The sequence below is a fragment of the Syngnathus scovelli genome, chromosome 19 (genome assembly GCF_024217435.2).
Source record: "Syngnathus scovelli strain Florida chromosome 19, RoL_Ssco_1.2, whole genome shotgun sequence".
In the NCBI taxonomy this organism is placed as follows: Eukaryota; Metazoa; Chordata; class Actinopteri; order Syngnathiformes; family Syngnathidae; genus Syngnathus; species Syngnathus scovelli.
The window spans coordinates 11,906,672-11,924,110 of record NC_090865.1 but is presented as its reverse complement, the minus strand read 5'-3'; the positions used below and the strand labels follow the sequence as shown (position 1 = coordinate 11,924,110).

Genomic DNA, 17,439 nt, shown 5'->3' with positions numbered 1-17,439 from the left:
ACTGTTTCTGATTATTTCATCTACTTTTCTACTAGTCGATTACTTGACTATGTTACTTGTGTCTACCTCATGCACTGGATGGAGGTCTCCAATTTCATTGTACTATGTAGAATGACAATAAAGGTTTTCTGATTCTGATTTCTGACCGTAATAAATAAAAGTAACATCAGACAATTGTAGAGAATTGAATAACTTTCGTAGTTATTTGAGACACGAGTGAATTTCAATTCGTTTGAAAGTTTGCTTCGTCTGAATAAATTAACGGAAGTGTTTAAATTGGATTATTAGTTTGGTGTAGAACTGAAAGTAATTTAATTATTTGAAGGGCGCAGGCCCGTTCCCCCTTTTGACGGGCCGCGTAAAACGTAACTCCGAACATGTTAGAGAATTAAATTTTTAAAGCAATCAAGTGGGGTGAAGCACTCCGACAGTTAAGTGCTAGATTTACATATAAGAAGTTAGAATTAATAATATAAAGTGCATTAATTTTCTTCTTAAATGCTATTATTGTCACACTTTTATTAATTCGATTCTCTTTCGAATAAACAAGTTGGTCGGCTCGCTTCATGAGCGACCAAGTGGAACGGACCCATATCAACATTTACTTCGGCAAAACTAGTGCTTGGGTGCGCTATACAAACGAATCCCTGAGGCCTTAACAAAGACATCTAAAAATATCCGTAACGTAATAAGAACTTCAAACATTAGCGGGGAGCCATCAATACGATGCGGTCACTTCGAAGTCTTGCCTCGAATTGAGTTACTCGGCTCGAGCTTCGGGTGACTTGAGAGGGATTGGCGTCGTACAGAAATTAGATTGATTCCGGTGGAGTTAATTTAACTCGGGTGGTTAGATTACGGACGAATCTCTGAACCCGGCTAAGACAAACCCGTTACCGGGAAGCCGGGGGCACCTTAATGAAAGAGGTGCGTTTGACAATATATTTTCATAGGATATGTTACTTCTATTCAACTGCAATATCACTACTTTGTTGTAAGACGTATGCAACGAAATTTCGTTTTGTATGCACCATGTGCAGACAAGATGACAATAAAGTTTGTCTAAGTCTAAGTCATGTCAGGTCAGCTGTCTGGAGAGAGAGAGAAGTCAGGACCTGCGGGCGGACCACCACTGTGCCACCGCCGCCATGACGGAACTCAAAAGCAAACTCCATGAGGAGAAGCAGAAAGAGTTAGCCGTTACCAGGGAGACATTACTGCGGCAGTATGAAATGGAGCTGAGGAGAGTGATCAAAATCAAAGATGGAGAGATCCAGCGACTGAATGCCTTGGTCCTCAGCCTGAGGGACGACTCCATGGACAAGGTGATCCGCTCAATCCGTGTCTGACTATCCGCACGCCACGTCGGGCTCCGATGCGGCCGCTACCGTATTGTGTAGCTTGTCCCCAGTAAGCGTCGCGGCGCTCCGTTGCGGTCTCAACGGCCCGGTGTGGCGCAATGTCTGCTCAGGTGAGGAGCGGGGGCGCTTTGCTGGCGGAGGTGGAGGAGACGCGGCGGTGTTGGGAGACCGAGCGGTGTCGCCTCCACCAGGAGCGCGGAAGAAGCCCTGGCAGCGGCCCAGCAGGCCTGGCGGTCCCGAGCGGACGAGCTCCGATCAGCTCATCACCAGCATCGGGAGGAGCTGAGCCGAACCAAGAGAGACTGCGAGAGGGAGATCCGTTGACTGGTAGGACTGATCAGATGCGCGGTGCGTGGCTATGTTCCCAATTTCGTCGTATACCTGCAGTGCAATGACACCTAAGGCATTCTATTCTATTTCACAAGAAGAAAATGTCCGGTTGCTCGCTTCGCTTTTGTCACAGCAAAGGTGTTCTAGTCGATTCAAGAAAAAAATTGGCCGGTTGCTCTCTTTGTTTTTGTCACAATTCTGGCAAATGAGTTTGCCCGCCTGCCTGAACGCTCCCCGTTTGTACATCCAGATGGATGAGATCAAGCTGAAAGACAGAGCGGTTAGTGTTTTGGATAAAGCCCTGGGGCCGGCCACGTCCACCGCCTTCAGCTGCAGACTCAGGCTGCCGAGCAGCAGATCGCTGCCCTGAGGGATTCCCAAAGGGCGGGCCTAAACTACCCTGGAAGTGGGGTCAACGCCGCTACTAGCAATCCCCTTCATAGCGTAAGCCACCTCATCACACACTTGCAGTACGCATGACTTAGTTCGTTGCTGGAGGAAGGTCGCACAAAAAACAGTTTTGAACTTTGAACGAGTGGTTGTGTGTGTGTGTTGCGGGGCGTTTTCAGTCTCAGGAGGATCGGGACACGCGACGGTTTCATCTGAAAATCGCTGAGCTCAGCGCAGTCATCAGGAAACTGGAGGATCGAAACGCCCTGCTTTCTGAAGAGCGCGATGAACTGGTAATTTATTGACGGCACGCTTGAAGGTTTGCGCTACGTTTGATGCGCGCCATCCAGCGAGGCACCCATTGCGCTTGCTTATTAGTTGAGCGGCGCGGCGAGTCGCTTGCCTGGTAGATGTCTTTTATTGGGAGCCAATGCCACGATTCCGTTCAAACCGATGCAAAAGGAATGGATACGTTCTGGCCCGCGTGTTGTGCGTCTTTCACATCCCGCACTTCATGCTTGCAGCTAAAGCGACTGAGAGAAACAGAAAGCCAGTTTCTGCCACTCCTGTACAAAAACAAACGCCTGAGCAGGAAGAATGAAGAACTCTCGCTGGTGCTGTCTCGCCTTGAAAACAAAGTGCGCTTTGTCACCCAGGAGAACGAGGAGATGGCAAGCTTGGTAAGTCGACGTGGACAACGGCGGCGTGCCAACAGAGTCCACTGCATTTGTGTTCCACAGAGAAGGCCTAGTTCGCTCAATGACCTGGACCGCGGTTGCGGCCAGCAGGACGGTGAAATGGAGTTCCTTCAAGTTGTGGAGCAGCGGCACATCATCGACGACTTGTCCAAGGTCTTCAGGCAGGCGACTCGGTGCACGTACGGCAGCGCCGCGCTCGCTCGCTGTCGCCAGGAAACCTTTTCCGTCCAAAGCTTGGCCGGCGGCCGCCATCCAAAAAATTGGCCCCTTAAATTCCGACCTTTCAAACAGGAGCATTGTGCGCACGCGTTTGAACACGCTTTAGACTTGTTTTGCCGTTTTCAGCAGCTCAAAGCTCCCGTTTTGTCAGCGCCTTTGCCACTCGCTGTGCGCTGAAAACAACGGACTCGCCCGGCTGCTCAGCCCGTCAACCATTAGCCGCGAGCGCGACGTCATTGTCCGTAGGGAGCTAGTGGCAAAATGCACCCTGTTAGAGTTGCGCTCGCTCCAACTTATTTTGGAAGAACCACACGGGAGACAAGTAAATTCTTTTGGACACCTGCAGGTGGAGAGTCCATCCGTTGTACGAATGAAGTCTGACTCTCGGCTCCTGCACGAGCATTTTTATTAAGAGAAACAGGGTGGGTGTAAGCGTGGATTGAATAGAGAAAGCCCTTGACCTCTAGTCAAATCATAGCAAGGGGTGTTTTACAACTTTGTGTAGGAAGTTGCTATCGCTTATGATAGGGATAAATAAGGGATAAATAATATTATTTATTACAGGTTGCAGTCAAAGTCAAAGCAACATAATCATACGATAAAGATAATCTGGAAAACCCTGACACACCCTGTAGTTGTCACTTTTGGAAAAGACGAGCGTCCCTCCAATCATCGCCGGTGACGTGTTTTTCAGGCTCTGGAGACAGGAGCTCATGTCAGAAATGTCATTGTGAGTCGCGTTTGTTTCTGCGCCGGAGCCGTTCGTTCCCTTTGCATCCAAAGAATCTCAAAGGCGGATTATTTGTGTCGACAGGAGAGAGATTTGCTGCTACGATACCGACGTCGAGAATCTCTGAGGAGGAACAAAGCGTGAGGTCCTGCAAGGTGAGTCTGTTTGTTTGCGGCTGCTTGGTGTTGCGCAAGATGAAATGGCCTTTTTCTCGCTATCGTTCCTCTCGTCGATTCATCGTGAGGTGTCGCTTCAGTTTGTTCAGAGAGATGTTTGCTTCCGCGCCCGCAGGTCATCGAAACATTTTACGGCTACGACGAAGACGTGTTGGTGGACTCGGACGGATCGTCCTTGTCTTTTCACACCGACAGAACCCCCACCACGGAACCCGAAGAGGTAGCCCGCCATTTCTGCCAGCGTATTGGCGCCAAACATTCCTCTTCAGCCTGGAATCGGACTCGTCTTTGCGTCGCGGGTGCTTTGTCGCCGGCCTGACTGATTCTGGTACTAGTGCTGTGTTGCATTGGTGTGTGCATGAGGAGGCGGAGCTTCGCTACCGCCAGCTGACGCAAGAATATCAAGCGCTGCAACGAGCCTACGCTCTGCTCGCCCAGACCAGCGGAGGGGACTACGACGCCGAGAAGGAGAAGGTGGCGCCCCTTCCCGCAACCCCCGGCCGGGTCGCAGCCTCCCCGTTCTCACCCAGCCTCGGGTGTTCTCTGGTCTGAAAGGAGGAGGAGGAGCCACCCTCCTCCTCCTTTCAGACCAGAGAAAAGCTGATGGTAGAAATGGGTCACTATCAAAGCAGAGTAGCAGATCTGGAGTCAGCGCTGAAGCAACAAGGACAGGTAAGGTCATCAATGAGCAGACCTTTTTCTCAGACAAAATAGCTACATTCTTCAGTCACTCATTCGTCTGGCATTACTGGACCAACCCCCCCCTGAACGTGGCTGGGAAAATGCGGAGAAAAGCAAATGTCATTTTCCAGTCAACCAAAGAATTTGTGGATGAAAATGACACAACATTCCAAAGCTGTCCACGCGTTTGTCTCTTCTAGAATGTCAAGTGGGTGGAGGAGAAGCAGCTGCTGCGTCAGAGCAATCAGCAGTTGGCCGAAAAGGTGACGGAAAGAAAGGCGCTGGGCGGAGTCGCTTGGCGTCACACCCGTCGGGAAGCCCCGCAGATGAGGTCTGACTGTCTTTTCAGGTCAGGCGGATGGAGGCGGAAGAAGCGCGTCTGAAAGAGCACATCCAGGATATCCGAGACCAAAACGAACTGCTTGAGTTCCGCATCCTGGAGCTGGAGGGGGGAAGACTCGCACAAGCGTGTTGAGGCCAGAGATGTGACAGACCGACGGACGGACGGATGCATGCCTCTGCCTTTCAGGAGAGGGAGTGGCGCTCCCCCGTCTTGAAGTTTCTGCAAGTCCGTTTCCCAGACGGCCTCAGCCCTTTGCAGATCTACTGCGAGGCCGAGGGCGTGAGCGTACGTAAGGCGTCCCTCGCAACCCTAACCTTAACCCGAGGTCCCAGAACACCTTACATTGCTCCTTGCGCCTTTCCCCCGGACATCGTCATCAGTGATCTGATGAAGAAGCTGGACATCCTGGGCGATAACGCCGTAAGTGTATGTCGAACTCCTTATGTTCGCACTCCACGAGACTCGGCGGCTCAAATGTGACTTTTGGAAGGCTTTGCGCTGAAAGAAGCTTATTGACGCTGTGCCTTTGGGCTCTTGCAGAATCTCACCAACGAGGAGCAGGTGGTCGTGATTCACGCCAGGACCCTTCTCACCCTAGCCGAGAAGGTAACGCGCACGTCCACGCACGCTCTCGCATTCTGCTTATGTGACAGCAGCCTTTCCTCAGTGGTTAGAATACATCAAAGTGACCAAGTCAGCACTTCAACAGTAGATGTTGGACATGGAAAGTGAGAAGGTAGACAGACACGCGACATCAGCCAAGGGGAACTCCGGCAATGTGCCCCAACAATTCTGACTTTGAGCTGTGCTAGGATATGTTCTGTAAGCAGAAGGGCTACCTGGATGAAGAGTTGGACTTCAGGAAGCGTTCCATGGACCAGGCTCATAAGGTAAGCCACCCTCAAATCTCCCGCCGGACCACTGATGGACGAGGATTGCGGCCCAGAGGATCCTGGAGCTGGAGGCCATGTTGTACGAGGCGCTACCGCAGCGGGACTGCCCCGCCACGGACGGCGAAAAAGCCAGCCACGCTGGCGTGAATGACGTGCTGACGGCGGATCAGAGAGAAGAGCTTAGGAGCGCCGTGGACCAATGGAAGTGAGCCCTGATGTGCGAGTTGAGGGAGCGCGACGCTTGCATCCTCCAAGAGAGAATGGATCTGCTGCACAGCGCGCAACAGGTAAGGGCCCAAAGCCAGCCCGGCACTTACTTGCACGCTTACTGGCTTTTGAAGGCCACTTTCCATTTGTCCGTCCTAGAGGAACAAAGAGCTGAAAGAATTCATCGAAGCTCAGAAGAGACAAATCAAACAATTGGAGGAGAAGTTTCTGTTTCTCTTTCTATTCTCCTTGGCCTTCATTCTGTGGCCCTAACACCAGCTGGTGAGTGAGCTCCAGCGGCACCGCACTCGACACCTCCGATACACTGCCAGCCGGTCTCAGACGTTGGCAGACGCTCCGATGCCGACGTATACCCCCCGCCACGGTGACAGAGGCACCGCGTCACACCGGCGCTCATCCAATCAGAAGGCAGGAAAGGCAAATTCACATGCAGGGCACTCTTGAACCAGAAGAGAGCGCCACAAAAAACGGTTGTTGCCCCAAACGCGCACTAAAAAGGGTCAGAATAACAAGAGTCCCACCGGCCAGCCGGGGCCACCCGTCCATCCATTTCTTCAGGGGGGAAAAAAATTGGAGTCACCGGTGAGTACATTTTGCATTTAGCTCTGCTTTTCTGCTTCTGTCTTCAAGTGTGTGGCATCCTGCGACCAAAGATTCAGCCAACCCCAAAGCGGTTGACCTCAACGTCCCACCACCATGCCGACCAGAGCAGGTGACGTGATGCTTTGGACATCCTTCCGTCTCAGATGCCCAAAAGTACTCTTTGCCACATCTGCGGCAATACGGTGTCTTTTCAAAGGTGCAAATAAATCCAGCGTGGGCGGAACACGCACGTCTTCGTTTTTTCCCGCTTTGTTTGTGTGACAGCTGTTGTGAAAATTTTATACAAATAAAGTTGTATAGTACAGGTTTGGCCAAGCCGCAATTCCTGAACCGCATGCGGCTCTTTGCTTGGATTCATGCGGCCCTTTTATGTTCATATCAACATTTGTGTGTGTGTGTGTGTGTGGGGGGGGGGGGGGGGGGGGTTGTGCGTGTTGGCTTCACTTGAGTTTAATTTGGTATTTTGGTCAAAAGCGCATGTGGTGAAATTCCACAAAGTAGGATGGGCAAACACATTCCAGTAAACTATTAGTGTCAATTGGGCTCTCGAAATCGCAGGGAAAAGATGCACAGCAAAACGGCAATATGTAGATGAACACAGGACGTTTTTATCAGAGTGGGAAAGTTTCTATTTTTTGTTGAACGTGATGGCAAACCATTCTGCCTGATATGTCAGACCTCAGCGCATTTCAAAGATTCAAATCTTCAGCGCCATGCACTTCAGCTCACTCCATGGCTAACATTGATCAGGCGTCGAACCCGCAACATCATGCTTAAGAGGTGGACATGCTAACCAGTGCGCCATTATGTCAACGCATAATAACTAAGTCTACTGATCAAAACAGCGGTTACTATATGACGTCGCTACGTGGTCAAGTGACGCAGACAAGACATCAATGGACGGACCTTCCTCCGAAATTAGAATCCGTGGGCAGAGTTAACTTGTTTAAAAGGGAGTGGGCAGAAGAAATATTTAATTTATTTAAATCTATTTTGAGTGCACACCATTATGCCAATGCATAACAACTGTAAATCTACTAAACAAAACAGCGGTTGCTATATGACATCTGCCACGTTGTGGTCACGTGACAGACGTGACGTTGATGGGCGAAACTTCCGCCGGAATTCAAATCCGCGGGGAGAGTTAACTTGTTTAAAAGGGAGTGGGCAGAAGAATTATTTAATTTATTCAAATCCATTTGGAGTGTGCGCCATTATGTCAATGCATAACAACTGTAAGTCTACTAAACAAAACAGCGGTTGCTATATGACGTCTGCCACGTCGTGGTCACGTGACGCGGACGTGACGTCGACGCCTACTTTACATCCCACCGATCACAGGACTCCTCGGCTGCATAACCGCGCCCCCTTCCCAACCAATCGGATTTGCTATACGCGAAAACGACGCCAATGGGCGGGCTCTTCCGCCAGAATTTAAATCCGTGGGCGTGGCTCGCAACAGGAAGTAGGAAAATGGCGATGTTGACAAAGACACAGCGGATGGTAACATACGACTAACGAGAGAAATATTTTTATTTTCTGCTTGCAACTGGACCGTCCAGAGCGTACACGGTAAGTACAACTCATCGTTTTTAAAAAGAAGTACTTTTGTTGCCCTGAAAAGCGAGTGAATGTGGCGTTTGGGGGGAACGTCGAATTTCGACCATTATTTCGACTGGTCAACGGTTGTAAATGATTGCGTTGATTAAAAACTTTATTTAACTCTACTCTTAACTTTGCCGTTTCAGATATGCGGGTATTACACCGCGGAAATGACGTCAATAGGCTGAACTGTCGCCAAAATTCAAATCTGTGGGCGCAATGGCCTTGAGCGAGACAACGGATACAAACACGACGACTATCAACAGAAATATCTTTATTTTCTGCTTGCAAGTGGACCGTCTAGAGCGTACACGGTTAGTACAACTCATTAGGTTTAAAAAGATTTACGTTTGTGTAGTTTGCGTTGCGTTACATCTGTGAATGTTGGTTGAGGCTAAATGTTAATGTTTAATTTCCTTCCTTTAGGTTCCACGGTGTTTGTTGGCTGTAAGTTTTCCACTGCAAGAAGAGGCTCGTATCATTGACCAGGAGCGAGCTACAAGTATCATTGACCAGGAGCGAGCTACAATGGTGAGTAGCCATAACATTTATCTTAAACACTTCCTATTTCATGTCTAACAGTACTTGATTTAACAAATAACCATAAATAAATACAGTGTGGGCACTGAAGTTAACATATGTGATTATACTGCCTAATCTGTCACCGAGTATATTGTTGCAAAGTAATATAAGATCCAAAGTTGTAATTCAGAATAGTTTTCAAAAGAAGGCCATTAGAATTATATACAAGTCTGATTACCCTGAACATAATAGCAAGCTATTAATTAAACCACAAATTTTTCAATTCAAAGATTTGGTAGATTATCAGACAAATAGAGTCTAACAGTAATTGATTTAACACATCACGATAAGTAGATTGAGTGTGGGCACTCTCAAGTTAACATATGTGATTATACTGCCTAATCTGTTACAGAGTATGTTGTTGCCGAGTAATGTAGAATAGATCCAAAGTAGTAATCCAGAATAGTTTTGAAAAGGCCATTAGAATAATAAACAAATCTGATTACCTTGAAGATAATAACAAGCTAAGTGTTTAATGTCCTATGAAGTCAAAATTGGGCACCATCATGTGGTGAAATTTGGAATTGCATCACATCCAATTTTGCCTGGGAACAAACAGATTTAATAAATCTTAGTCTTAAATAAGCCACTCCTCAAACAAGTAAACTCTGCCCATTTTGCGCAGTAGATGTTCTGTTAATATCTAGTATTTATACAAAGTCATAATTTAAATTGCTTTCATTTAACTAAGCGTTTAATACTTCCTATCAGGTCTCAAGTCAAGATTTGGCAAAATACAATTTCAGCAAATCCAATTTTGCCAGGGAACAAGAATAGATTAAATAAACTAAATAAGTCTTCTTCCCATTAAATAAATCAGAAAAGTCTGTCTTGTAACCAGTCCTCTTCAAACAAGTAAAGTCTGCCCATTTTGTGCCGTGGATTTTGTGTCTATGCCTACAATTTATACAAAATCATAATTTAAACGACTTCATTCCTTCATTCACTTTGGAAATTTGGAATTGCAGCAAATCGAATTTTGCCAGGGAACAAAAATAGATCAATTAATCTAAATAAGTCTTCTTCCCATTGAATAAATTAAAAAAGTCTTACTTGTTCCCACTCCTTTTCAAAAAAGTAGTTTAAAACGAGGGCCCTTCACTCAACCTTTAACCCTATTTATTCACCTTCTAGGCTAAGTGTTAAAGGCTAAATGTTAAAGGGTAAGTGTTAGAGGCTAAGTGCCAGAGGCTTTTTGTGGGCTGAAGTTTTAGTGGGGTTAGTGTGAATACAATCCAAAAGAATACAACAGAATACAATACAATAGAATATAATACATAGATTAAATTCAATAGCTCTTACTACTTCCCATTAAATAAATTAAATACGTCTTACTTGTTCCCAATCCTTTTCAAAAAAGTTGTTCAAAACGAGGGCCCTTCACTCAACCTTTAACCTCTACCACCGCACGTCACATTGTGTTGTATCTGTGAATGTTGGTTGTGGCCAAATGATAGTTTTCTTTCATTCGTTTAGGTTCCACGGTGTTTGTTGGCTATATGTTTTCCAATGTCAGAAGGATGAAAATACAAAGTACAACGCTTGGACGTGGGCAAAGACGTCACCGGTGAGTCCTTCCTTCCTATTTATTTACCTTCTAGGTGCTAGAGGCTAAATGTTAGAGGCTAAGTGTTAGAGGCTAAGTGTTAAAGGCAAAACAATACGAACGACACAACACAATACGAACAACTCAACACAATACGAACAACACAATATGAACAACAAAACACAATACGAACAACACAACACAACACAATACGAACAACACAACACAATACGAACAACACAACAACATGATACCGCACTGAACAACACGATACCGCACTGAACAACACTATGCCGCACTGAACAACACCATGCCGCACTGAACAACACCATCCCACAATGAACAACACCATGCCGCACTGAACAACACCATGCCGCACTGAACGACACCATGCTGCACTGAACGACACCATGCCGCACTGAACGACACCATGCCGCACTGAACGACAGCATGCCGCACTGAAAGACACCATCCCGCACTGAACAACACCATGCCGCAATGAACAACACCATCCTGCACTGAACAACACCATCCCGCACTGAACAACATTATGCCGCACTGAACAACATTATGCCACACTGAACAACACCATGCCGCACTGAACAACACCATGCCGCACTGAACAACATTATGCCGCACTAAAAAACACCATGCCGCACTAAACGACACCATCCCGCACTGAACAACACCATGCCGCATTGAACAACACCATGCCGCACTGAACAACACCATCCTGCACTGAACAAAACCATCCCGCACTGAACAACACCATGCCGCACTGAACAACATTATGCCGCACTGAACAACATTATGCCGCACTGAACAACACCATGCCGCACTGAACAACACCATGCCGCACTGAACAACACCATGCCGCACTGAACAACACCATGCCGCACTGAACAACACGATCCCGCACTAAACAACACCATCCCGCACTGAACAACACCATGCCGCACTAAACAACACCATGCCGCACTGAACAACACCATGCCGCACTGAACAACACCATCCCGCACTGAACAACACCATGCCGCACTGAACAACACCATTCCGCACTGTACAACACCATGCCGCACTGAAAAACACCATGCCGCACTGAACAACACCATCCCGCACTGAACAACACTATGACGCACTGAACAACACCATGCCCCACTGAACAACACCATGCCGCACTGAACAACACCATGCCGCACTGAACAACACCATGCCGCACTGAACAACACCATGCCGCACTGAACAACACCATGCCGCACTGAACAACACCATGCCGCACTGAACAACACCATGCCGCACCGAACAACACCATGCCGCACTGAACAACACCATCCCACAATGAACAACACCATGCCGCACTGAACAACACCATGCCGCACTGAACAACATTATGCCGCACTGAGCAACATTATACCGCACTGAACAACACCATCCCGCACTGAACAACACCATGCCGCTTTGAACAACACCATGCCGCACTGAACAACACCATCCTGCACTGAACAACACCATCCCGCACTGAACAACACCATCCTGCACTGAACACCATGCCGCACTGAACAACACCATGCTGCACTGAATAACACCATGCCGCACTGAACAACACCATGCCGCACTGAACAACACCATGCCGCACTGAACAACACCATCCCGCACTGAACAACACCATGCCGCACTGAACAACGCCATGCCACACTGAACAACACCATGCCGCACTGCACAACACCATCCCGCACTGAACAACACCATGCCGCACTGAACAACACCATGGCGCACTGAACAACATTATGCCGCACTGAACAACATTATGCCGCACTGAACAACACCATGCCGCACTGAACAACACCATCCCGCACTGAACAACACCATGCCGCTTTGAACAACACCATGCCGCATTGAACAACACCATCCTGCACTGAACAACACCATCCCGCACTGAACAACACCATCCTGCACTGAACACCATGCCGCACTGAACAACATTATGCCACACTGAACAACACCATGCCGCACTGAACAACACCATGCCGCACTGAACAACACCATGCCGCACTGAACAACACCATGCCGCACTGAACAACACCATGCCGCACTGAACAACACCATGCCACACTGAACAACACCATCCTGCACTGAACAACACCATGCCGCACTGAACAACACCATGCCGCACTGAACAACACCATGCCGCACTGAACAACACCATGCCGCACTGAACAACACCATGCCGCACTGAACAACACCATGCTGCACTGAACAACACCATCCCGCAATGAACAACACCATGCCGCACTGAACAACACCATGCCGCACTGAACGCACCATGCTGCACTGAACGACACCATGCCGCACTGAACGACACCATGCCGCACTGAACGACACCATGCCGCACTGAACAACACCATGCCGCAATGAACAATACCATGCCGCACTGAACAACACCATGCCGCACTGAACAACATTATGCCGCACTGAACAACATTATGCCGCACTGAACAACACCATGCCGCACTGAACAACACCATGCCGCACTGAACAACATTATGCCGCACTGAACAACACCATCCTGCACTGAACAACACCATCCTGCACTGAACAACACCATCCCGCACTGAACAACACCATGCCGCACTGAACAACATTATGCCGCACTGAACAACACCATGCCGCACTAAACAACACCATGCCGCACTGAACAACACCATGCCGCACTGAACAACACCATGCCGCACTGAACAACACCATGCCGCACTGAACAACGCCATGCCACACTGAACAACACCATGCCGCACTGCACAACACCATCCCGCACTGAACAACACCATGCCGCACTGAACAACACCATGCCGCACTGAACAACATTATGCCGCACTGAACAACATTATGCCGCACTGAACATTATTATGCCGCACTGAACAACACCATGCCGCACTGAACAACACCATGCCGCACTGAACAACATTATGCCGCACTGAGCAACATTATGCCGCACTGAACAACACCATCCCGCACTGAACAACACCATGCCGCTTTGAACAACACCATGCCGCACTGAACAACACCATCCTGCACTGAACAACACCATCCCGCACTGAACAACACCATCCTGCACTGAACAACACCATGCCGCACTGAACAACATTATGCCACACTGAACAACACCGTGCCACACTGAACAACACCATGCCGCACTGAACAACACCATGCCGCACTGATCAACACCATGCCGCACTGAACAACACCATGCTGCACTGAACAACACCATGCCACACTGAACAACACCATCCTGCACTGAACAACACCATGCCGCACTGAACTACACCATTCCGCACTGAACTACACCATGCCGCACTTAACAACACCATGCCGCACTGAACAACACCATGCCGCACTGAACAGCACCATGCCGCACTGAACAACACCATGCCGCACTGAACTACACCATGCCGCACTGAACAACACCATGCCGCACTTAACAACACCATGCCGCACTGAACAACACCATGCCGCACTGAACAACACCATGCTGCACTGAACAACACCATGCCGCACTGAACTACACCATGCCGTACTGAACAACACGACGCCGCACTGAACAACACGACGCCGCACAGAACAACACGACGCCGCACAGAATAACACAATACCGCACAAAACAACACAATACAGCACAAACAGTTTTAGATAATATTATGTCGCAGTCATGTGCAACAGGAAGTAGGAAAGCGGCAATGCTGGCAAACAAGACACAGCGGTTAGTAACACGACGACTAACAAGACAAATATTTTTGTTTTCAGCTTGCAACTTGACCGTCTAGAGCGTACAAGGTAATTACAACTCGTTGTTTTGAAAAATATGTTTTTTTTTGTGTAGCCCTGAAAAGCGAGGGAGTGTGGCGTTTGGGAGGAACGTCGAACTCGGCGTCTGCTTCCAGCCACAGACGCCAAATTTCGACGATTATTTCGACTGGTCAACGGTTGTAATTTATTGCGTTGATTAAAAACTTTAACTCTATTCTTAACTTTGCCGTTTCAGATATGCGGGTATTACAACGCGGAAATGACGTCAATAGGCTGAACTCTCGCCAAAATTCAAATCTGTGGGCGCAATGGCCTTGAGCGAGACAACGGATACAAACACGACGATTATCAACAGAAATATCTTTATTTTCTGCTTGCAAGTGGACCGTCTAGAGCGTACACGGTAAGTACAACTCATTGTGTTTAAAAAGATTTACGTTTGTGAATGTTGGTTGAGGCTAAATGTTAATGTTTAATTTCATTCCTTTAGGTTCCACGGTGTTTGTTGACTGTATGTTTTCCACTGCAAGAAGAGGCTCATATCATTGACCAGCTGGAGCTACAATGGTGAGTACCCCTTTCGTCGTCCATTTATGTGAAACACTTCCTATTTCATGTCTAACAGTACTCGATTTAACAAATAACCATAAATACAGTGTGGGCAGGCAAGTTAACATATGTGATTATCCTGCCTAATATGTTTATCACAAATATGTCACTAATCACTAAAATGTTTATTTGTTTATCACAACACCTTTGGACCTTCAGCAATCGATTATTTCCCTTCATCTACATAGAGACAGAACGATGGTGTCTTAAACGTCTCATTCATTTCACCAAATAACTTCACGCAGGTGGATAACGGCCGTCTCGGTCACGCTATGTTGCGTGATGCAGTTTTGAAGAACTAAATGCATTTATTCAATGAATAAGTCAAGCTAGATCTATGTTTATGATGTTGTAAGTTACGGTACCGATTGAAGTTGAGTCCGAAGCCAGTGGAAAACAGCACTGCGTTTGTGCTCTCCAAGTACAAATGTTGTGATCTCTGACTGACGACCGGGCGAGACTCGAGTAAGAGATGTCCAAACGAGCTCCGGCAGGGCGGGCCAAGGCGGAGTGAACGGGCGCCCTTCAGGCCGCCAATGACGAGCTGAGAGCCAAACTGATGGACGTCCAGTTAGAACTTCAGCAGGAGAAGAACAAGGTTAAAACCTCAACAGACAGACACTGCCTGCCTCCCTCCCTGCCTGCCTGCCTGCCTGCCTGCCTGCCTGCCTGCCTGCCTGCCTGCCTCCCTGCCTGCCTCCCTGCCTGCCTGTCTCCCTCCCTCCCTCCCTCCCTCCCTCCCAGTTTTCCCGATGTAGATTTGACATGCGTGTGCCATGACTGTGTCAGCCTACATCAACAAATGCAGCGAGGACGTCAGCACCACTAAGAATATCATCACCCGGGGCAACCAACGACCCTGGATGACTGAGGAGGTACGTCAAACGCTACGAGCGCCATGACTGTGTCAGCCTACATCAACAAATGCACCGAGGACGTCAGCACCACTAAGAATATCATCACCCGGGGCAACCAACGACCCTGGATGACTGAGGAGGTACGTCAAACGCTACGAGCGCGGAACTCTGCCTTCAAGTCTGGCGACAAGGAGACACTGAGGACAGCGAGAGCCAACTTGAACCGTGCCATCAGGGTAGCGAAGCGAGACCGCAGTCGAAAAATTCAGGATCGTTTCCACGATGCCAACAACAACAGGAGTATGTGGCAAGGCATACGGGCGATTACAGACTACAAATCACCTCCCCCCCCCCGGTGGGTGAAGTTGATGCTGACTTTCTAAATGGTCTAAATAACTTCTTTGGGAGGTTCGAGGCACTAAACGGCACTCCAGCAGTTAAAACTGTCCCCCATCAGGAAGAGGAGGTACTCTGCCTTGACTCCGCCGATGTGTAAGACCCTGAGGAGAGTCAACCCCCGTAAGGCCCCTGGCCCCGACAACATTCCTGGGCGTGTGTTCAGGGAATGTGCAAGTCAGCTGGCTGGGGTCATCACAGACATTTTTAACACCTCGCTGGGCCAAGCCACAGTGCCAGCGTGCTTTAAGACTGCCTCCATCATTCCGGTGTCGAAGAAACCTCAAATCACCTCATTTAATGATTACCGACCTGTTGCACTGACTCCGGTCATGATGAAGTGCTTCGAAAGGCTGCTTAAAGGTCACATCGTTTCCAGACTCCCCCCATTATTTGACCCGTTCCAGTTTGCCGACCGGCAAAACCGCTCCACTCAGGACGCCATCTCCTCCGTTCTTCACCTGAGCCTGGCTCACCTGGAGGAGAAGAACACCCATGTGCGGATGCTGTTCCTGGACTTCAGCTCAGCGTTTAACACCATCATCCCACAGCATCTGGTAGGAAAATTGGAACACCTGGGCTTCAACACCCCCCTTCGCAACTGGGCTGCTAGACTTCCTCACCAACAGACCTCAGTCAGTCCGGGTCGGACAGAACACCTCTGATGTCATCACCCTCAGCACAGGCTCCCCTCAGGGCTGCGTCCTGAGCCCCCTGCTGTTCACCCTGATGACACACGACTGCGTCCCCAGGTTCACCACCAATCACATCGTGAAGTTCGCAGACGACACAACGGTGGTGGGGCTCATCAGAGACAACAACGACCTGGACTACAGAGAGGAGGTGGAGCAGCTGGTGGGCTGGTGCAAAGACAACAGCCTCCTCCTGAATGTGGAGAAGATGAAGGAGATCATCGTCGACTTCAGGAAAAAACAGCCTCACCACGCTCCACTGATCATCAACAGCTCAGCTGTGGAGGTGGTCAGCAGCACCAAATTCCTGGGGGTCCACATCACAGAAGACCTCACCTGGACTATGAACACTACGGCACTGGTCAAGAGGGCACAGAAGCGCTTGTACTTCCTGCGGAGGATGAGGAGAGCCCACCTGCCCCCACCCATCATGAGGACGTTCTACAGGAGCACCATAGAGAGCATTCTGACAAGCTGTCTCTCTGTGTGGTGTGGAGGCTGCACCGCCTCCGATTGGAAGAACGTGAGGAGAGTGGTGAGGACAGCAGAGAGGATCATAGGGGTTCCTCTTCCCTCCATTCAGGACATTTCATCTCAGCGCTGCATGTCCCGTGCCCGTAACATCATCCATGACCCATCACACCCCCACCATGGACTGTTCTCCCTGCTGCCCTCTGGGAAGAGGTTTCGCAGCATCCGCTG

The 17,439-nt window shown here is 48.9% G+C and overlaps 1 protein-coding gene, 2 long non-coding RNA genes and 1 pseudogene across 4 annotated transcripts; all 4 read left to right on the top strand.

Annotated features, from left to right (window-relative positions):
- Positions 1-1,145: 1,145 nt before the first annotated feature.
- Positions 1,146-5,077, top strand: LOC125987517 (janus kinase and microtubule-interacting protein 3-like; annotated as a pseudogene).
- LOC125987091 (uncharacterized) lies at positions 3,376-4,154 on the top strand. The gene is made up of 3 exons (XR_007487879.2): positions 3,376-3,728; positions 3,813-3,883; positions 4,020-4,154. It is a non-coding gene; the product is annotated as an uncharacterized lncRNA (long non-coding RNA).
- A 9-nt stretch (positions 5,078-5,086) lies between the features above and the next one.
- LOC125987071 (janus kinase and microtubule-interacting protein 3-like) lies at positions 5,087-6,260 on the top strand. Of its 2 annotated transcripts, none has more exons than XR_011085859.1 (3): positions 5,087-5,348; positions 5,469-6,108; positions 6,188-6,260. XR_011085859.1 is itself a non-coding variant. In XM_068649056.1 (3 exons), exons 1-2 carry the CDS (start codon positions 5,744-5,746, stop codon positions 6,028-6,030), a joined length of 231 nt encoding a protein of 76 aa, XP_068505157.1. In that variant the 5' UTR covers positions 5,381-5,743; the 3' UTR covers positions 6,031-6,108; positions 6,188-6,260. The 2 variants fall into 2 exon arrangements, 1 of the variants encoding a protein (XP_068505157.1); XM_068649056.1 differs by lacking the exon at positions 5,087-5,348 and having other exon boundaries at positions 5,381-5,818; positions 5,875-6,108.
- Positions 6,261-10,317: 4,057 nt separating this feature from the next.
- Positions 10,318-14,582, top strand: LOC137839692 (uncharacterized). The gene is made up of 3 exons (XR_011085750.1): positions 10,318-10,403; positions 14,181-14,210; positions 14,419-14,582. It is a non-coding gene; the product is annotated as an uncharacterized lncRNA (long non-coding RNA).
- Positions 14,583-17,439: the final 2,857 nt, after the last annotated feature.